This window comes from Vulpes vulpes, chromosome 13, assembly GCF_048418805.1.
Source record: "Vulpes vulpes isolate BD-2025 chromosome 13, VulVul3, whole genome shotgun sequence".
In the NCBI taxonomy this organism is placed as follows: Eukaryota; Metazoa; Chordata; class Mammalia; order Carnivora; family Canidae; genus Vulpes; species Vulpes vulpes.
The window spans coordinates 120,135,008-120,157,543 of NC_132792.1; the positions used below are offsets into that span (position 1 = coordinate 120,135,008).

The window sequence follows — 22,536 nt, forward strand, 5'->3', positions numbered from 1 at the left end:
TTCTAAAACCGTAGGGTCCCTCCAACCCCTCCACACTTCCATCTCATGGTTTAAAATTAAGTGTCAGCCCGCCAGCTGTGGCTGTTTAAGAAGTGCCTCAATTTCCTGTGTGAGATGCTCTGAAGTTTATTCTGGACTCTCTGGGGTTTAGATCCCCCCGCTGGAGGAAAAGAAACCAAAATCCTGCCCTTCCAGCTACTTTCACGGCTGCTGGCAGCAGCACACACCTGCAGCTCCTTGTAGAGCCGGTCGAGCTCAGCCGCGGCGGACCGGCTGTCGTGTCGGCCGTCCATCCTGCCGCTCCTGAGCATCTCCAGCTGTCTCGTCAGCTCCTCCACCTTGGACACGGCCAGAACAAGTTCCCTCTGCTTCTGCTGGAACACGCTATTCATATGCTCGATCTCCTCCACTAGAGTGAGAACCAGAACAGCAACAACAGTTGAAAAGAAAAATAATGGAGCACTCCCAGGCAACCGGGCTTTGCAACAAACTTCCTAACAGAGAACAGACAGTTTTCAGAAGTGTCCTAGAACCAACCTACTTCTTTTACAAGCAACTGGAATCAACAGACATTTCTCAGTGTCTGTGCCTCTCTCTGAATGTACCTTTAGCAGAATCTGCATTGTGATTATTAAGCTCCAAATTTTAGAAACAATGAAATTTATTTAAAACTTGTAATCTCAGTTTTATAGTAGTAGAGGGGGTATTAAATCACAAAAATTTTAATTAAAATGGCATTGTAATGGAGGGACCTATTACACCAATAAAAATCCTAGCCTTCATCAATTTTTAGTCAAGCAGTATTTAATTAGAAAGAGGAAGAAAAAAAAAAAGCCGTACTAGTATATTTTTTCCAAAGGTAACTGAGAAAATTTGTCTAAAACACCCAGCAATGAAACTCAATTCCCAGGAACCAAAAGTATCAAAACTTCGCAGAACTGTGTTCTGAAAAACCTCGATTTGAACGTTGCATGCGCACAGTGCCATCCTGCCAGCACTCAGCACAGAGGGCTGTGAGCACCGCACTGCCCCCTGCAGTGGGGCCCTGAGCGCTGGCAGGGCCCCTCCAGACCCGTTCCCTAAGGACTCACCAAGGCGGCCATTGCTCAGCCTCTTCTGCTCCACATGGCCCTTCAGGGCTCGAACTTTCTTTAGCTTAGCCTCCTGTTTCTCAGCCATCTCCTTCAGCTTCCTGAGCTTCTCTTGCTCAGCGACTTCTTGCTGTTGACGCTGATCTTGCTGTTTCAGAAACTTCAAGCGCTGTTCCTGAAGACAGAAGCCATCGTTGGGCACATCCCCGCAAATAGATGGGAGCAGGGCTGTAGAGGCAGGGCTGGAGCACAGCAGGTGTCCTGCCCACAGCAGCAAATCTCCTTGGACAGGAGACAAAGACACAGCCTCCTGGCCCCAACCCCACACTTCCTGGAAGACCCATGAGTGAGCATTTCTGTTCGCGGTGGACCTTGGAGAGTAGGCGAACAGGGATCTGGAGCTAGTTCTCATGGATGGAGCTAAATATTAAGGAGGAGCTCACTCTAAAGAAGGCTCTGGAGTCAGATTTGGACTCACAACGTGAGTGAGCTCTGCTTCTTACAAGCTTTGAGACTGGGCAGACTGCTACCCTCACCAAGGACACGTGTCGCTCTGTCTAAAAATGGGGGGATCAACAGCCTCGTGGGGCCACAATGAGGAGCAAATGAACCGTGAAGGGTGCGTCTCCTATACAGAACCTCACCCAGCTAGTGTACATCCAGCACACACACTTAGCAAAGAGCTCAAGAGCTACTCAAGCTTCAGAAACCTACAATATAACATTTTGTTTCTAGTACGTTGAAGAGTTTTTTTGTTGCTGCTTTTGGATATTTTTTTAATTTTAATTTAATTTTATTTGATAGCATGCACCCAAGAGGTGAAAGAGAGGCAGAGGGAGAGGGAGCAGCAAATTCCCCAATTGGGAAGCCCCAATCTGGGGCTCAATCCCAGGACCCTGAGGTCATGACCTGAGGGGAAGACAAATGCTTCACCGACTGGGTCACTCAGGTGCCCCTCAGTATATTAGTTTTAACTAAAAGTGAGTAACAGAACCACACAATTTACAATCGGGGGTAAACTTCTCAGACTAATATGCCTGAAACATAAATAACATAAAAATAGTTTCAAAATAAGACCCTGAGGTTAAAGATTTATTGTATTAATCAGCCTTTTTATTTGAATCTATGTCCCTGATACCCAGGAAATGGTGCATTGGCATCACATGGGAGCCTGTCAGAAATCCACCATCTCAGATCCCAACACATACCTACTGAACCAGAATATGCATTTGTAACAACAGTCCCCAGGAGATTCACTCGCATGCATGAGAAGCAATGCTATACCTGATTTTGAAAACGCTGGTGCCTGGCGTCAGAGACGGAAACAGACACACAGGAACCCCAACAAGAGTTACATGGAGGGCCACAGGGCGTGTTGCTGAGGACCCTGCACGCTAGATCGCTGAAGGTCTAGCCCAGCTCCAGTGGACTGACAGTCACCATGACAGTGGTCAGCTGCAGTTACCAAGTGTTTAGAGCAGGGATGGCAGGTGAAACCAGCCTGCTCTCTATGTGTGTGAGTCAAGTTTTAAGGGATCACAGCCAGCCACCCATAGTTTATGTCTTTGGCTGCTCTTGTGCTATGACCGCAACACTGAGAAGCCTGCACAATATTGACCACTAGTCTTTATGGAGGACATGTGGTGACACCTGTTTCAGACCACAGCCTGTGGCTGGCAGGAGAAACAGCAGGGAGACTGGTGTAGACAATAACAGGGAAGCATGTCATATTCTACCTGAGGCCAGGAGGGGGATTAGTCTGTGGGGGCAGGATGGCTCAAATAAAGGCAAGCAGTCTGTGACCAGTGCCACACAGCAGAAGGGGACAGAGTTATTAGCATTAGTTGACTTTAAAGTCCCTCTTGCTGTAGTAATAATTCAGGACAAGGCTAGTCCAGAGCAGTTCTTACTCTCAAAGTCCAAGTATTCTTTATGCCTTTCCTGTTTTCCTAATACACAACATAACGTGGTTAATTTTGATCAGAACCAGAGGTCAAGAGACCTGGATCAACTGGGATGATCTAAAGATTTCTACAAAATGCTGTGGTAAAGAGAAGAAAGCACCACAAAGCAGATAACCTGTGGGGTGATGGTATCAACTTGTATCTTGAAGTCACTGGCTTAACAGGGTAGAACATAAACAGCTTTACACACAGATCAACAGAGAGGCCTGTCCAGGCTTTAAACAAGACCTTACCTTGGTAGCCAGCATTTGCTGTTGGGCCTCAATCTGTTGCTGCTGGCGAGATGCCATTTCCTGAAGCTCGGCCAGAGTCAGATCCATCCTCGGGCTATTAACCTACACGAGAGAACAGAAAGAATCCAGCTGCAAGATGAGCACAGAGGCCTGTGTCAGCTCCATCTGGACCCACCTGGGTCCCTTAGGACACAGTTCATGTTTCTTTCGTAACATTAAAGAGACCACTTTTATATTAATATCCCCACAACAACTAAGTTCAGATGGAAGACATGCTAATGCTCTTTTAAGTTATAAAATGTAAAACTAAACACTCTCAATAGTCAGTGACCAAAATGGAACAATTTAGAACTACCTTGTTCTGGAGTTAACTTATATTAGAAAAACAATATTTGATCACGCTAAACATGGTATTGGGGCACTGGCAGATAACCTAGAAATACTGCACCAGCATTAAAAAATTCAAGATGTGGAGTTGTCCGGAACAAACAAGATGTCTACTACATTCAACATGGTCCTAGAAGTGCTAGCCAGAGCAGCCTGGTGGCGCAGCAGTTTAGTGCTGCCTGCAGCCCGGGGTGTGATCCTGGAGACCCGGGATTGAGTCCCACATTGGGCTTCCTGCATGGAGCCTGCTTCTCCTTCTGCCTGTGTCTCTGCCTCTCTCTTCGCTCTCTCTGAATGAATAAATAAATAAATCTTTAAAAAAAAAAAAAAAAGAGTGCTAGCCAGTGCAGTAGAGCAAGAAAAAGACGTGAGTTATATCCTATCTGGATAGGACAGACAACAGTCACCCATAAGGAAAATGGTCTGGAATCCACAGAAGAAATACCAGAACTAAAAAGTTGTTTAGCAAGATTGCAGGATAAACAACCAATATGCAAAAATCTACTGTACTTCTTATATTAACAACCAGAAAAATTTTTTAATTTACTTATTTTTGTTTAGACTTTATATATTTAACAGAGAGAGAGAGAAAACAAGCAGGCAGTGCTGCAGCAGGCAGAGAGAGAGGGAGAAGGAGGCTCCCCGCTGAGCAGGGAGCCCAACATGGGGCTCCATCCCAGGACCCTGAGATCATGACCCCAGGAGCAGACGCTGAACTGTCTTGTCTGAGCCACTGAGATGCCCCTAAAATTTTCTTAAATACTATTTACAGTAGCATAAAAACCATGAAGCACTGAGGAATAAATTTAACAAAGGATGTACAGGACCTGCACCCCAGAAACTCAATCCCACAAGACAAGGCCTGAATAAACGGCAGTATGTTGCAGCACTCGCAAGTCAAAATGCCCAGTACCGTCAAGATGGCAATTCTTAGCAAACTGATCTACAGACTCAACTGAATAAAATCCCAGCAGGTTTTTTTTGGATAAATGGACAAGTGGATGGACATGCACAGGATCTAGAAAAGTCACAACAACCCCAAGAGGAATAAAGTTGGAAAACTCTCACTACTCAACTGCATGACTGAGCTGGCTTCAGGGGCCAACACAGGTGGTACTAACATCAAGACAGAGGATCGGAGAATACACAGACAGACCTGCCTGGATAGAGGGCAACAAATACTGCTTGGTCAACAGGATATCCATACATCCACAGACAAAACTTTCATTCTCACACCACAACCACATGTTCACCCAAAATGAATAAAATGAAATGTAAAGTAACACTACAAAACTTCTAAATTGAGCAATTATACTTTACCAAAATTAAGAACAAGTCACAGACTAGGAAAAAATATTTGCAAATCATATACCTAATAAAGGACTTGGATCCAGAATATGGAAGAATTCTCGAGCCCAATACTAAGAAAGCAAACAAACCAACAAAGAAAAATATGAAAAGATTTCAACAAAGACTTCACCAAAAAACATACACAAATGGCAAATAAGCTCATGGAAAGACACCAATATCATGGGCCATTAGAGAAATACACACTAAAGCCTCAACATACTACTCAATATACATGCCTATTAGCCAAAATTGAAAAGACTGACCGTACCAAATGTTGGCAAGGATGTGGAAAGACTGGAACTCTGATAAGAATGTAATATAAAACAATCACTTTGCAAAACAGTTTGGCAGCCTTATTTTTTTTTTTTTAAGATTTAATTTATTTACTCATGAGAGACACAGAGAGAGAGGCAGAGACACAGGCAGAGGAAGAAGCAGACTCTCCACGGGGAGCCCAAAGCGGGACTCAAACCCCAGACCCCAGGATCATGACCTACGCCAAAGGCAGATGCTCAACCACTGAGCCATCCAGGCAGCCCTGGCAGCCTCTTAAAAAATGAACACAAACTTACCATGTGACCCAGCACTATTTACTCAAAAGAAATAAAAGAATATGCCCATATAAAGATTTGTACCCAAATATTCCTTACAACTTGATACAGAGTGACCAAAAACTAGAAGCACCTCAATGTCCTTTAAGAGAGAAATGGAAGAACAAATTGTGCCATATCCAGACAATGAAATGTCTCTTGGCAATAAACAGGAACCAACTACTGATACACACGACGAAATGGATAAAAATAATGATATTGAGAAAATTCAGACAAAAGGATTATATATGGCATGACTCCATTTAGGTAAGATTCTAGAAAAATAAAAGTAATTTGTAGTGACAGAAAGTGGACCCCCCAGAGGGTCCGTGAGGATGAGGAGAGAGAGGCATGAAGGGAAGGGTTACAGAAGGACACAAGGAAACTCAGAGGGTGATGGATGTTCTCACTATCCTGATTATGGTGATGGTTTTACAGGTGTATATGTATGTAAAAACATATATGTATGTATCAAGTTGTATACTCAAAACATGTGTGGTTTATTATAGGCCAATTATACTTCAATGAAACCCAGTGAGGGAGAAAGATATATTGTGTCAAGATGCACTCAAATGCTGGTAATGGCTAGGAGGAGTTTTTGGTCATCCTTATACGAGTTTTTCATCCCTGTAAGGTAACAGTAAGATCTCAGAAGAGGAAAAAGGAGAATTTGGGGAAAGGCAGAGCAGGAGCAAATGGCCTGGATTCTCCCATAAATTTACTCTAGGTTGGGGAAAGATGAGGTAGCTAATCCCTAACAGTATTAAAAATTCTGAGCTCTGGAAACAAAATGTCTACAAGGTACCCCCCTAAAGATACTTGATACAATTCATATGCAATACCAGAGCATTAACATGTAACTTTTCATTTTACTAAAGCCATTATAGCAAAAAATAAAATCATACACATGCAAAAATTTCTCCCTTAAACTTGCCCACTATTTGTTTTGTTCTGAATTTGCTGTGTGCCCAGCATCTAACTGCTCTCAGTAGTCAGCTATGTAAAGATCATTAAAATTAATCCTTTCTATGAAATAAATGTCAAACAACCCTTTAAAAAGCAGGCCATCCGGGGCCCCTTGGGAGCTAGTCAGTGAAGCATTTGCCTTCTGCTCAGGTCATGATCTCAGGGTCCTGGGATGGAGCCCCATGTTGGGCTCACTGGCCAACTGGGAGTCTGCTTCTCCCTCTGTCCCTCACCCCTGCTTGTGCATTCTCTCTCTCTCTCTGCCTCCACCTCTCAAATAAATAAATAAATCTTAAAAAAAAAATAAAAAGCTAAGATCCTTCATAAGGCAGTGAGTTAACAAAGTAGCATTGAAGCAGCAATGAGTCAAAGGGAAATGTTACAAGAGTAGCAGGCTCTCAGCTCTCATGCATATCACTTACCCCGTTCTCCTTCCTTCGATGTTCACCAGGGACTTTCATGCCATTTCTCTTTACACTTGGATCCTGAGACCGTGATCCACTCACTAAGCACAAAATTCAAAAACAATGCATTAACACCAGAGTTGGCAGACACTGCAAGTACTAGCTCATCTCTGAGCTCCGCGATTATTGCTCCTGGGTATCTTAAGTAGAAATATACCGTAAACCAAGTATTTTCTCATAGCAATGGAGAAAGTCTCATAATTCTGCCTGTTTTGGAAAACCGTACTTGGAATGGTGAATAGTCAGGACCAGAAAATTATCACGTGCTGGCTGCTCCCACGAGAGTCACACAAGCCTGACACCAGAGGAGGGAAAACCGACAACAGGAGTGTACTTCTGATGGGTCATGCGTACCATCTGTTCGCAGACTCCTGGGACTCTATTTAGCTACTTAGTACTAAAGTCAAGAACTTCCACTGGAAGGAACAAGTGAAAATTAAATCAATCCATCCTTGTGCTCATTAATCATACTTCTAACTCACACAGAATAGTAGTAACTAAAGACAGAACAAGAGGGGCTCTGCATATTTGGTTTACTGAGGGCATTTTATGGTAATTCACGAGTAGTACAAAGTACGTCCCCATTTATTTCAGTGAAAAATTTCTATTTTCTTAGCTTAGAAAAGTACTAACTGGAAAACACTATATTCTTTTTTGGCTAAAAAGAATTTTTCAAGTCAAAACATATAGGTCTCTCAGTATCATGTGCTGTATCATAAACAGAAAATAATCTTAATTTAAACTGATACATTTTTAGAAATTAACAGTGTCAAAACATTTTTAAATGTATGAAATTAAACTTCTCCTTGTAGTTCCCAGAGATCAGAAAACGCATTATCTCCCAAGAAGTTTTAGATCAAAATTTCTTCTGAATTAAATGTCTATGATACCTACTTAACAGACTCCCACGCCAATAAATGTCTGTCCTCAGCACCAGGTATAACACATACACCTAACTCGAAAGCATTTGCTTTATTTTTAAAATACTGTTCCATCCTCTGACAACACAGCTTGGGTAATCTGTCACAATATTTCTGCAAGAAAAAAAAAATCTACCATTTAAGAATTTACCATTTAATTGCTTTCTTTGCTGCCTAAGAGAGAGGACTCAGCCAGTGGGAGCATGTTCAGGACATAATTAGAAACAGCTCCCATCCTTGCTCGGGCCCAGGCCCTGGCTAAGGAGACAAGAGTGTGGCAGCCCTGCCCTCACCCGCAGTCCAGAAGTCTGCGCAGAAAGGCCCACTTGTGGAGCCAGCGAATTGCTGCCATATCCCAGTTCAAACACCGTGTGGCACTGGTGTTTGCCAAGATGGAAACAGCTCCTTCATCTTCAGCCTCTATTTCTCACCTTACAGACACACTGAGACAGCACTACTGAGAGGCTCTTTAATAATTTACCCACTATGTATATACCAGATACGCGAACTGTTAGGTGAACAGGTAAAATTCCTTCTTCCAAGAGGATGTGTGCAGTAACGTAACAGAAACAAAAGACAAAATAAAAATGTGAATGCAGATGCCAATTTAAAACTACAAGGGCAGCAGCTTAGGAAAGAAATAAGTGCTTATATAAAGCAAAATCAGAGACACCAGTGCTGCTGAAAAGCACGTGGCCGGCCTGGCTGAGGGGACTCAGCTGCACTCCTGGCCCCATCCTGAGCACATCAGACAGGTTAGGTCACCCGAGTGCTAGCACTTTTCACCCGCAGAGTGGAGGAGTCCACACTAAGTCACTCGAGGGCCCCCCTACACACACGCCACATTTAATAATCTCTAATTGCTGGGCACCATATGCACGTGCAGTAAAATTGAGATGTTAGAATACATGATAATTAACATCTGTGACCTACATTCCTGCTCCCGAGAATAGGAGCCTGAGGTCACAAATCCTCAACCTCCCATTTTAAAAGTTCTCTCATTTTTAGAAATACCTAGTAATCCTGCTCAACAAGTGACTTCCCCTGGAACAGAGCTTCCCCACCATTCTGACTAGAAACGAGGCCACCAGGGTCCCCGAGATGACTGCACCCTCGGGGTCTGGCTCCTTTCAGTCCACCATTCCTCTTCCTCTTCTCCCTCTGTTCTACATCTACACAGAGCACCTGACTCCCATCCAAAGCCAGCCTCTCAGCCTCTAATTCTGGCTCGCTTCATGGCCAAATGGAGCCCTCATCACCTAGAAGTCTCCCTCTGGAATCTTAGATTCAGATATCTCCCTTTTGAACCCTAACTTCCTCTCACTACACCTGCTCACAAGCCTGAGACTGTGGTCTCTGTCCCTGCCAACTATCTCCCCACAGCCCTCTCCTCCTCCCCTCCTCACAAGCTCATATGCTGTCCTGCCCACAGCCTCCTCTCCCCGTCCATGGACCCTTCTCTGAATCAGGCTAGCAAAACCCCAAGACTGGGTCAATCCAACCATCTTACAACCGTCCGGGATGCCAAGCCCAGCTGGAGGGAATGCCCCATGGTCTCACCTGCTCCCTAGCATCCTGACACCCTTACCAGAGGCTCACTTGTTCCCCACAATAGCTCACACTGGCCTCTACACCCTCCCACCTCAGAGAAAACAATCAGACAAGAAGCTCGTCCACCTGATTCCACAAAGCACACACGCCCACCATCATCCCCAGGCAGTTCTTTCTCCCTCTGCTTACAGCAGATGAGGGCTCCCGGGCTGAGGGCACACCTTCTCAGGCACACATTCCCTCTCCCACATTTCAGCCTCCTGCTCTAGAGACTCATCTCCACCTGCTTCTCTCGCCTCTTCAAACAGAACAAATCAAAGAAAACCACACCCTTTCCTCCCCAACAATCAAGGTACTCAAAAGCTGGTCTGTCCTCAGGCTTCCACTTCCCTTTCTGTCCTGCACCCCTCACGTTACGTGGCTCCTGACCACCCCCAGCTCCTCCAACATGGGAGTCAAAGTCCACAGCTCTGTTAAGATTCACATAATGCTACCCACCCGTGTCCCTGCCAGGGGGCCGTTCATGACGAAGGAAGAAACGGACTTCATTCCTCTGACTTCCAAACCTCTGCAGAACATCAAACATCCGCTCATTATCAGCAACTGGACGTTCTAAAGGAAACAAACAAATACATGATTTGCAGGTACAAGAAGCATTTACTATCCATCCTTCATGCAAATTATGCCTGTAGGAAATACTAAGCATCTTAGATAATGTTTTCTCACTAAAAGAGCCCTTGAAATTGGTATATATATAAAAGAGAATGCTACTCAGCCAACAGAAAGAATGAAATCTTGCCATTTGCAATGATGTAGATGGAACTAGAGGGTGTTATGTGAAGCAAAATAAAATAAGTCAAAGATAATTATTTTATTTCACTCATATGTGGAATTGAAGAAGCAAAACAGAGGGTCATATGGGAAAGAAAGGAAAAAAGAAAACAAGATGAAATCAGAGAGGGAGACAAACCATAAGAGATTCTTAATCACAGGAAACAAACTGAGGGTTGCTGGAGAGGAGTGGGGTGGGGGAACAGGGTCACTGGGTGATGGGCATAACGAAGGGCACATGATGTGATGAGCACCAGGTGTTATATGAGACTGATCAATCACTGACCTCTACCTCTGAAACTAGTAACACATTATATTTTAATTAAATTTAAATAAAATTTCAAAAAGGAAAAAGAAAAAGAAAAAAAAAGAAAGAAAGCATCACAAGTTTTACACACACACAGCAAGTGTAGAGTCAATGGGCATTGGAAAGGAGAATGCATCTGGGCCTGATACCAGGAGCATGGGAGTGTAACTCAGTGCTCCCGACAGGCCACAGGCTTGCCATTGAACTCAGGGAGTTTCAGAAGTCGCTGTAAACTATTACACAGGATGGACTCTGATGTCCCTTCCAACTCAAACATTCTAGGGTTCTTTAAATATAAATGAAAAATTAAAAATAACTTTCTAGATAAATAGCCCAGGGGTGCCTGGGTGGCTCAGTCGGTTGAGCAGAGACTCTTGATGTCAGCTCAGGTCATGATCTCAGGATCATGAGTTCAAGCCCTCACATGGGGCTTACTTGGTGCAAAATCGGCTCAGGATTCTCTCTCCCTTAGCCCTTCCCCCTGCTCATGCACATGTGCTCTCTAAATAAATAAAATCTTTACATATAGTTTAGCTTTACTATCTATTAGACTATTTTTATTTTTTTATTTTTTTCTATTAGACTATTTTTAAATTATAATTCTATAAACCATGTTAAAAAAAATCCAAAGAAAAGGCTATTTACTACACTGAAAATATACTTGGCTCTTGAATAACATCGGCGTGATCCACCCAGGTCCACATATATAGGAGGTTTTTTTGATAAACACAGTCCTGAAATATATTTTCTTTTCCTTAAAAAAAAAATTTTTTTTTAAATCATTTCTTTTAAAAAGAGAGAGTGAGAGCGAGTGAGCAGGGATAGGCAGACAGAGAGAATCTCTAGTAGACCCCACTGAGCACAGAGCCTAACGCGGGGCATGATCTCTTGACCCTGAAATCACAACCTGAGCTGACATCAAGAGTTGGATGCCTAACTGACAGGCCATCCAGGCACCCTATGATTTTCTTAATAGCACTTTTTTCTCTCCAGCAAACTCAATTAAAGAACACAGTAAATAATACATAACACACAAAATATGTTAATCAACTGCTGACATGCTCAGCAAGGCTTCTAGCCAACATCAGGCTGTAAGTGGTGAAGTTTGGGGGGGGGGGGTGAGTCAAAAGTCCCATGTGGATTTGACTACATGAGGGGTTGGTGCCCTGAGCCCCAACATTGTTCAAAGGTCACCTGTATCTATTCAGCCTTCTTTCAGTGAGATTGTTAGTTGTCAAACTTCTCTAGAGACAAAAAGAAGGACACAGAATACTCTAAGAGATGGGCACTTCCAGAGAAACCATGTGTCTTAAGCTCCCCTCAAAATATCTTCAACCTTGGGGACCTGGGTGGCTCAGCAGTTTAGTGCCTGCCTTCAGCCCAGGGCATGGTCCCGGAGTCCCAGGATCAAGTCCCACATCAGGCTCCCTGCAGGGAGCCAGCTTCTCCCTCTGCCTGTGTCTCTGCCTCTCTCTCTCTCTCTTTCTCTGTGTCTCTCATGAATGAATAAATAAAATCTTTAAAAATATATATATATCTTCAACCTCAAGGATCTGGATATAAAAACCAAACCTACTGTTCAAGGATACAACTGCTAAAATCAGAGATACTCCAGTGCTGTCTGTGTAAGTTCTAATAGAATGCGGAAAGAGCCTAAGAAAGGCAGTGCACCTGCCCATAATCAGAGCCACTATGCCAGCCCCTGCCATCACCAATAGGACAGAGACTAGAGCAGCCACGGTTGTGGACTGGCCATGAACTCAATCTGCTCAGCCACAACAAAGTACAGTTCTGCTTCCAGTCACAGCACAGTAACAGGTGCTATAGTAACAGAGGCAGCCCTCCTCTTCCCTAAACCAGAGAAATGCTAAGACCCCCAAAAGGAAATATCTCTAGCAGGTAAGCACCCCCCAAAAGAAGTCTGAGTGGACCTTCCACCTCCTGCCCAAAACATGCATGGGGTTGTGCAAGCACACAAACTCCTTCAAAAATCTGAGGTGATGCCACACGTTCCAGGAGCGCAGAGGAGAAAGGCCAGGATGCGGCTACATGCACTGCAACACCCCTCACAGGCCCTGCAAGAGCCCTACAAACCCTGCCTGCTCCGAAGGCAGTGTAAGGGTTACAGAGATTTTCAGTTATAAAGCTAGGAACAACGGAGACAGGATTTTGATGCCCAAGACCTTGCTCCTAATCAGAGCATCATACAAACCAACCTCAAAAATCAATTATGGGACACCTGGGTGGCTCAGTGGTTGGGTGTCTGCCTTCGGCTCAGGGCATGATCCTGGAGACCTGGGGTTGGGTCCCACATCAGGCTTCCTGCATGGAGCCTGCTTCTCCCTCTGCCCATGTCTCTGCCTCTCTCTCTCTCTCTCTCTCTCTGTGTGTGTCTCTCAGGATTAAATAAATAAAATCTTTTTTAAAAAATCAATTATGAATTCACCACAATCAATCAAAATCCCAATAGGACTTTCCAGGGAACCTTTCAAGGTCATTCTAAAATTTATCTGTAGGGATCCCTGGGTGGCGCAGCGGTTTGGCGCCTGCCTTTGGCCCAGGGCGCGATCCTGGAGACCCAGGATCGAGTCCCACATCGGGCTCCCGGTGCATGGAGCCTGCTTCTCCCTCTGCCTGTGTCTCTGCCTCTCTCTCTCTGTCTGTGACTATCATAAATAAAAAATAAATAAATAAAATAAAATAAATAAAATTTATCTGTAAAAGAAAAAATATAAGGATAGCTCAGGTATTTTTTGAAAAAGCAGAATAATGAAATAAAACCACTTGTCTTACAAACACTTAACCTATCATCAAACTCTAGTAATCAGAACCATTTGGTTCTGCCATAAGGAAGAAGACAAAAGTAACAGACTAAAGCTTATAGAAGCACAATTTCACACAAGATCTAACATGTCATACAGGGACGTTTCATGTTAGTAAGAAACCACTGTTAGTGACGGACTTCAGACAATTCACTATCCATTTGGGGACAATTCACTATCCATTCGGGAAACAACTATTGCTCCCTAACTCACCCGAGTCACAAAAATTAATGGGGGAGAGAAGGAAAATTCTTTCAAACTTACAGCATTACATAACAGGAGAGTAGGTTTACAGCCTTGCAGCAAGGAAAGGATCCTTTTAAATCAAACCAACAGGCCTGGGATCCAGAATAGTTGTTTTTGTTTTTAAATGCCTACAAATCAAGAGGCAAACACCAAGGGAAATATGAACAAAGACTACAGAGAAACAGATTTTTTAAAAATGGAAACTCAAGGGAGGCTGCTGGCTCAGTCGGAGGAGTATGAGACTCTTAAGCTCAGGTCAGGAGTCTCAGCCCCATTGTGGGTGTGGAGCTTCCTTAAAATGTAAACAAAACAAAAAAAAAAAAAACTTGTTTTAAGATTATTTATTTAAGACAGAGCAAGTGCACCTGCATGAACAAAGGGAAGGGCAAAGGGAGAAGCAGACTCCACAATGAGCAGGGAGCCTGACAAGGGACTTGATCCCAGGACCCCAAGATCATGACCTGGGCGGAAGGCACATGCTCAACCCACTGAGCCATCCAGGCGTCTCCTCACCCAAAAAAAAAAAAAATTTTTTTTAATTAATAAAAATGGATACCCCAATGGACAATGAGCAACCTTAGTAATCAGAACCTTATAGTAATGAATGAAAAATGAAAATGAAAAAATGAGCAACCTTAGCAAAAATTAAAATATTATTGTATCAAGTGTTGACGTTAGATTCTTTCAGAAATAACTGGTAGGGGCGTGAGCAGACAGCCTTTGTGGAGGGCAATCTGGCACCATAAATTTTAAAGTGTTTGAACCTTTAAGCTATTTCATTTCATGGTGTCTACTCCAGAGAAACAGCTGCATGGATCAAGAAGCTCCTAAAAGGACCTTCGCTGCAGCATGTATAAGAGCAAGGAGTGTCAGGGCACCTGGGTGGTTCAGTCAGTTGTTTCTGACTCTGGGTTTCAGCTCAGGTCATAATCTTGGGGTCATGAGATCGAGCCCCACAGTTGTCCCTACACTTAGTGCAGAATCTGCTTTAGATTCTCTCCCTCCTGCTCTGCTCCCCCTGTTTTAAAACAAAATGTTTTAAAAATAAAATTGAAAACAAGAGTAGAATTAATGTAGGCATAAAAGTGGTTAGATCAATTACACTTTATGCATACTATGGAAAATTATGTGACTATTAAAAATAATGATATCAGGGCAGCCTGGGTGACTCAGTGGTTTGGCGTTGCCTTCAGCCCAGGGCCTGATCCTGGAGACCCGGGATCGGGTCCCGTGTTGGGTTCCCTGCATGAAGCCTGCTTCTCTCTCTGCCTGTGTCTCTGCCTCTCTCTCTCTGTGTCTCTCATGAATAAATAAATAAAATATTTTTAAAAAATTTTTAAAAATAATTATATCAGGGGCACCTGGGTGGCTCAGTCGGTTAACTGTCCAATTCTTGGTTTCAGCTCAGGTCATGATCTCAGGTGCATGTGTTTGGGGCTACGTGGATTCAAAAGGCAATAAATGAATAAACACACAAAACCAGAGGATTCAGTCAGGGTGGCATCATGGCCACTTGTAGCAGAATGCTCCAGGAAAGTCTCTCCTGGAGGAGGTAACGTTCCAGCTGAAGTCCAGGCGGCAAAACCTGGAGAGCAACATAGGCAGTGGGAAGAGCTAGTGCCAAGATTCCAAAGGTGGGAAGGAGCTTTGTTTACTTAGGAACACCAGAAAAGCTGCAGACGAGCATAATGGTACCCGATGACAACACAAACTTCACAATCCAAGATCAGAAGTCTGGATTTGATTCTAAGTAGAAAAGAAAGCCACAGAGAAGTGGAAGGTCAGACTATCACATTTTCATTTGAAAAGGATCATGTGGGTTTCTTTATGTGAATAGTCTAATCTAGCTCTTTTGTGAAGGGAAAAGAAGTAAACAACTCAGGGATAGAGCACAAGACCTTCCAGAACACCCAACAGTAAGAAAGTCAGCCAAAGAGGAACAAGAGGCCTGGGCCTAGGCCTGGGAGGCAGGGAGCACTCAGCTGTGGGCAGGTATTATGAATGGTGTGGACCTAATTAACACAGTGTGCAACCATGCTGGAACGTTTGGCACCCCCAGAAGAGAAAAAGAAGCAGTGGGAGGTCACCCAGGCTGTAAAGGAACAAGGCAGAAATTATGGAAAATTACTCACACATCTACAAACTCCTAAAAGGCCAGAAAAAGACCAGGCTGTCCCATTTTAGAGCTCCAAAGGACTATAGTGAGGGATTGATTTCAAAGCTTAAAATAATGCCTATGATTTCAGCACTGCCATTTGCCACCATGGTAACTCGACACTGAATAGCTTTCCCTGAAAACCTACAAAAACTTGGAGAGGGCAAAGCAATCAGGATGCCTCAAATGTCTAATTCAGTCAAGCTGCAGCGTACAGAAAGTACTACTTCTTGAGCATTTTACGGGTATGCCCCAGAAGCTTCCACTGGTGTGCCACCTGCCTGTCTTTTGACCTTTCACACTGCGGGGTCCTCATGTACTGCAGGAAAGGACAAGAGCAGAGAGGCTCCCTCTGTCACAGTGAAGCTATGCCCTGAGGAAAAGCGCACTGCACGCTGTCACGTCCAAACATCAGCAGTAATAAGCAGCAGCCTAAGAGCCCAGGTCCCATACCGGAGCCACACCACACTTCAGCTAGATGGCACTCGCTCTCGCCGGGCTCTTTGCACAGATCCACCACATCTCTGCACATCGTCTCAGGGGTCACTGGAACCTCGGTGAAGTGCTGCTCGCTGTCACTGAGGTACACGGTGAGAAACATCTGCCAACAGAGAGAGACAGCAGCTGTCAGTGTCCACATTGGCGGGTTTCACTCTTTACCCACCTGGGATTGTGTTTTACTCTATATTCACTCAACTCAGGGAATACCTCTTCCACGCAAGTCAACGTGTATCAGGATAAAATACAAACAATCTGGAAGAAATCCCACTGTGGCCACCTATCCCATGAAAATAATTCTTCTCACAAAAAGAGAATGTAAAGGCTTTGGAACATCCACTCTGTGGACCAGCACATACTCTACAACGATGATTAATGGGCCACCAACACAGGAAAAAGCTGGGATTCTTAAGGCCATAAAACAGCAGAATGAGCAGAATTTGCAGGGCCCTCAGGACTACATAGGCCTGCCCACAGCCACGCACCTCCCCCTCCAGCTCGGACTTCCTCACCCACCCCACCCCCAAGGAGGGGTCAGAAAGCTGCATTAGGCTCTTCTGTGCAAAAAGGCAGCACCTGGTTAGGGACAGTGACAGACACAGACACAGGTAAGCCCAGTGCCACAGGGGTGCAGTCGGGTGAGAGGAGGAGCCATGCAGGGGAAGACACACCCCCAGGTAAGGACCCTCAGCACCAGGCACCTTCCAGCTCCTCTTTCAGCCCAACCACATTTTCTTAAGGTCATCGAGTCCTCCCTTCTTACAGCCAATGCTTGCTACTCACGTGAGCACATGCCATATAGAAAGTCACCCGGAACATGAGAACATATCAGAGTAACCCAGAAAAATTAACACTGTGGGTACTGTTGAAATGGTAAATTAACATGAAAAAACTGTACAGCTTCCCAAGGTGAGCTGAGAAGTTTTCAAGCTAATTATACCCGGTTCTTCCCATCCTGACAAACCGTATTAATAAAGACATTCAGTTCTGGGCCTCAAGCAGACAGGAAGGCAGCACTTTAAAACCACACAGAAATCCTAAAGCCTTGACAAAAATCACTTGGAAAAAAATAACAAAGATTCACTAAGCTCACAGAATCCCCTCTGCTGCTGCTCTGACAAAACACACAGCACATTTAACAGCGGAGCTACATCATTTACAGCCTGGTATCACACAGTGCTTGTCTGGACTCCCCACCCACAACACTTCTGGTCAAGTTTAATGCTTCAAACACAGTGTTTTCACTGTAAACCACAGACATGAGATATTTGTCACATTACAGGAATATTTAACACAGTCTGTATGCTATGCACACGGGGTACAAGAGACAGGCCTGCTGCAGGGTCCAACACCTCCCTGTGCCCACAGCCCCCTCTGGAGAGCTCGTGCACATGGGGTCATTACCTTCTTTTTTAAAGGAAGAAAAAGACTCACAGAAATGGTCTACTTGGCTACTAAAATGACAGGGTCAATTCTGCTCTTTTGATCCATTTTCTACTCTGCAGGCTGTTCCTTACAGCAGGAAAATATTAGGAAATGCTCTAGGTAACCATGGTAACCCAAACTTTAGTAAAGATCTGGTCTTTTACTTTCTGGAAATCAGTTTCGTTGACTTAAAAATACAATCACAAATAAGCATAACAAGAGATGTGTTCTGAAAGCCCACAGCAACTTCTACCTTCCATGTGCAAGGATGCACTCAGGGTGACGGGCTGTGGGCACCGTCCTGAAGTCTTGCGGCACACCGGCAGGTGGGTGAGTGGGACACCACTCTGGACTCCCCCGGAAGGAGGTCTGGGCTCTGCCCCTGGCTCTGTGATTCATTAGTTAGACCTCCTTGGAGAAACCAAGTCACTTCTCCTGAGTCTCAGTCCTCATCTTCAAAGTAAGAGTCTTCCACTCCGAGACCTGCCACTGACTTTGGGCGTCAGAGTCAAAGCCAACCTTTCTGCACGCTGCAGCCAGCCTTCAGGCACGGAGTGAGGGCCTGAACAAAGGCAGGGAGAAAGGATAGATTCTGTAAAAAAGACAGGATCTGGAGACAGAAGGGGGGAGGTAGTGTTCTGTGTGAGTGGCACAACTCAGGTGACACAGAGTAAACTGAGCAGTAAAAGCAGGCTTCTCGGCATGTGGCTGTGTCAGGTGGGGTGAGAGCTGGGGAGGGAGGGGGAGCTGGTCTGGATTAGCAGACTCCTGCCCTGCCCACCAATACCTGTCCCCATTACCTTTGGGGGCCTCCTCTCCTAATCCCCTCCCTCCCTGGGATCCTCACACGCAGCACACAGCAGGCAGGCCCAGCCCCTGGAGCCTATCCACCTGCCCTGCTCTGTCTGCAGCCAACTTGGCTGCCCCTCCGGGCCCTGTAGTGTTTTGTTTTGTTTTAAAGATTTATTTATTTATTTATTCATGACAGACATAGAGAGAGAGAGGCAGAGACACAGGCAGAGGGAGAAGCAGGCTCCATGCATGGAGCCCGACGCAGAACTCGATCCTGGGACTCCAGGATAGCGCCCTGGGCCAAAGGCAGGCACCAAACTGCTGAGCCACCCAGGGATCCCTGGGCCCTGTAGTTCTGCACTCATATGCTACCTTCTCAGTGAGGCCTTCCTGGCCATCCTTCCCCAAATCCCAATGCCACGTGTGCACAAGCTCACACTTCCCTGCTTTGTGCTCTCCTTGGCACAGCCACTCACATACCATGCTGTATGTTTAGTTAACTTGTTTTGATCCTGCCTTCCCTTCTAGAACATACACTCCATACAGGCTGGTGGTCTGTCCCTTCAGTGCTGTATCCTCAGCACTGTGACCTCCACGGCCTGGCAGGCAGCAAGCACGCAGTACTTGTTCATGAACAAGCGACTCCTGTAGCTGGTCCTGCATCTGACAGGCTCACCTCAGACTTACTTTCAGGGCAAGTCTCCCTGTGTGCGTGGATACATGCAGCAGAGCCTGCGGCCCATGCAACCGACAGAACTCTGATGGAAAAGAGAGGCTGCGTCCTCGTGGTTCTTGAGCTCACACCAGCCAGCCTGCTCCACTTCAACACTCTTTTCACTCATTCAGTACTTACAGGCCATCTGCTCCACGGACCAAGGCCCAATGTGGAAATAACCTTTAATAAAAAGCTAATACAGCCCAAAGCACAAAATTCAAAACGGAGGGGACCATGTGGAAAGGGACACAGCACTGTGGTCTGCAGAAGCCCACCACTGGGAGCACAGGGCAGGGAGGGGAGGGTGCAGAGTACCTCTGGGAGGGGGGCAGCAAAAGGTGCTCAACACATCAGTCCTCCCATCCACATGCAGATGCAGGGACGCTCTGGAGGGCTCCTGGGCAGCCATGTAAGCAGAATGAGACACCAGCCTGGCTGAGGAGACAGTATGTATAAAGGCCCTGGGGAGGGTCCAGTTTGCTCTATCTGTGGGAGAACAGGGTCGGAGTAGAGGCAGCAAGGGAAAAGGATTAGAGGGGATTAATGAGGCCACAGGTCCCCAAACTGGGGCATGGACAGAGGGCTGTTAACCTCAGACCTCTGGGCTCCACCCTCACTTTCTGATTGAGTAGATCCAGGAAGGGGGCCGAGACTGCATTTCTAACAAGCTCCCATGTGATGTGGATGCCACTGGTCTGGAAAACACTGTTCAAAGGCCAAGGCAAAGAATCTGGATTTTAATCAAAGAGCCCACTGGAGGCAAATTGTTAAGAGACTGAGACACAAGTGGTTGCCAGGGGCTGGGGGAGTGACTGCTAACACATGCGGGGCTTCGTGTGCAGCAATGAAAACATGCTGGCATTACTGTGATGGTTGTATAGCCCTGTGGAAAGTCTAAAACCACTGAACTGCACACTTCAGAATGGTAGTGTGTGAGTCATATCTCATGGTCCTTGGAGGATTCCAATCAGGGCAGTGAAGTGATGTCATCTAAAACACTCTGGCTGCTGCATGAGCAGATCCAGGGGATGGGCATGCAAGCCCAGTGCATGGGAAATGTGGCACCCAAGCTGGAGGACGGCCCAGACTGCAGGTGACAGCAAAGGTGGTGACAATGGCTGGGTATAGATTTATTTTGAAGGCAGAGCCAGAGACACACTTGGTGGGCAGCAGGTGGATGTGAAAGCAGAGAGACTGGCGTGAACCCAGATCTGCTGCCTCGGCACCTGGGTGAGTGACACAGAGGTAAGAAGGAGGCCAACTGGGGCAGCTGTCTCCCAGACACCAGAACAGACTCGAGGAGGCTGCTCACTGCACACGGCTGGTGGCTGGTGAAAATACAACAGGAGAACGGAGGCCCATGGGCCCAAAGCTGGGCAAGATCAGCAAGGGTCAGCAGACGCAGAACAGAGCTGAGGGCTGTGCTGGAGCTGGCTGCACAACGTCCAGGGGCCCTGAGAACATGGACTCAGCAAAGGACTGAGAGAGGCCATCCACAAAAAAACAGAAACTCAATCCAAGGCGTGCAAGGCCCTAGAAACAAAGTAGATAGAGTGTCTCTATAAAATCCAGTTAACTTAGGGTCTTGAAAAGATGCCTGTGGGCAGTCCCGGTGGCTTTGTGGTTTAGTGCCGCCTTCCACCCAGGGCGTGATCCTGGAGACCCGGGATGGAGTCCCACGTCAGGCTCCCTGCATGGAGCCTGCTTCTCCCTCTGCCTGTGTCTCTGCCTCTCTCTCTCTCTCTCTCTCTCTCTCTCTGTGTGTGTGTCTCTAATAAATAATTTTTTTAAAAAATCTTAAAAAAAAAAAAAGAAAAGATGTCTGAGAACCAACCCCTAGCCCCACAAGTGGCACTTGGAGGCTGCCAGACCAGACCAGAGACCCCAAGGGGAGGGCACAGGCCCAGCACAGCAAAGCCTCCCAAGATGGTCTGCCTTAACACTGCGCAGAGGAAGCTGACGGAGTCCCAGACAGAAGGAGCCTGAGCCAAAGGGGTATGGTTTCTATTCTAGCAGAGGGGTCTTCCTGGGGTATGTAAGGCCAGAGACCAGTCCAAAAGAGATGAGACTGGTGGTGGCAATAATGACCATGACTCGTTCTCTAAACTACTGTCTGCTGCCCAGTGTCCTGGGCTCTGCCAAGACAGCCCAGCCCACAAGCCCTCTGCACCAGGCCAACCCGCCAGTCCCACCCTCACCTCTGTCCTTTGTTCCAGAGATTATTCTACTTTATACATTACAAAGACAATTTGTCAAGTTTGATGGATTTCTTAGCTGGCCACCACAGCACAGTGGCAACAACTTGGCCAGAAGGGGTGGCCTGAAGCCGGTCGAGGACACTTTACACTAAGTGACCACAGAGGGCCCTCTCCCCATATGCCACCTCCATGTGGACGAGAACCACCCCTGGTCCCAGCGGCCACAACTGGCCACATTATTTGTAACTGCTGCTTCTCTCTCCTAGAAAATGATAAGTAAAACAAAGAAAAGGCATCCCAACTCTGAAATAAACTTTTAAACTCATTTCATCCACTTTTAAATGTATACACATAAGTATATCCCCAAGTTATAAAGGTTAAATATCACTTACACTAATATATCACTTATAATTTAAAATCTTTTAAGTTATAATCTGGCCACAATTATGGGCTTTACTGTGATAATTTATACCTATTTAAAATTTTATAGAGGAAGTGAATCAGGGATTTTCTCAATAAATATCAATGCTCTTCTTACTTAAAAGGGTAGAAAAAAAAAATGAGAAAGAGGATCAAACGAGAGGGCTGGCTAAATTAATCATATTAACCCAAGAAAAAGCAGGTGCACACGTTCTTCATGTGGCCACGTTACTTTTATCTTTTTTCACAAATTTGCTGTGCTCCAAAAGGGTGAAAAAATTCTTCAAGATGTAATTCAATTCCCTAAAAACTGAAATAAAAGCAAAGTGAAGTTGTATTTGGTTTGTTTTAAGTTTTATTATCATGTTGAAAAATCTGCCTTAAAAAAGATACTTGAGTTGACTCTATCAAATAAGTCCTACAGAGAACAATTTTGGCCTGTAACTCATGAATTTTTAAAGATATAAAATAAAATTGTTAAATCTAGAAGTTTCTAGCATCTGATACCAAAAAATTTTAGAAGGAAAAAGCACAAATTTTCAAAAACGTGCGGGTTATGCAGTGTGTTGTTACAAGACAGTTTACTACTCCTTTTCTACAAATGGGACGAT

The 22,536-nt window shown here is 45.2% G+C and overlaps 1 protein-coding gene across 4 annotated transcripts in view; it reads right to left on the reverse strand.

Annotated features, from left to right (window-relative positions):
• The window catches only part of TP53BP2 (tumor protein p53 binding protein 2), a 56,948-nt gene that overhangs the window by 17,083 nt on the left and 17,329 nt on the right, over positions 1-22,536 (reverse strand). Inside the window, exons 2-8 of one of the 4 annotated variants that reach the window (XM_072732652.1) lie at positions 16,331-16,478; positions 13,741-13,850; positions 10,015-10,128; positions 7,004-7,086; positions 3,289-3,390; positions 1,092-1,266; positions 228-409 (exon numbers count right to left, since the gene is read on the reverse strand). In XM_072732652.1, coding sequence (XP_072588753.1) covers positions 228-409; positions 1,092-1,266; positions 3,289-3,390; positions 7,004-7,086; positions 10,015-10,102 — 630 coding nt within the window. In that variant the 5' untranslated portion in view covers positions 10,103-10,128; positions 13,741-13,850; positions 16,331-16,478. Of the gene's footprint in view, positions 1-227; positions 410-1,091; positions 1,267-3,288; positions 3,391-7,003; positions 7,087-10,014; positions 10,129-13,740; positions 13,851-16,330; positions 16,479-18,053; positions 18,363-22,536 lie in introns of those variants that run through there. The other 3 variants (XM_026003464.2, XM_072732651.1, XM_072732653.1) reach the window with 3 other exon arrangements.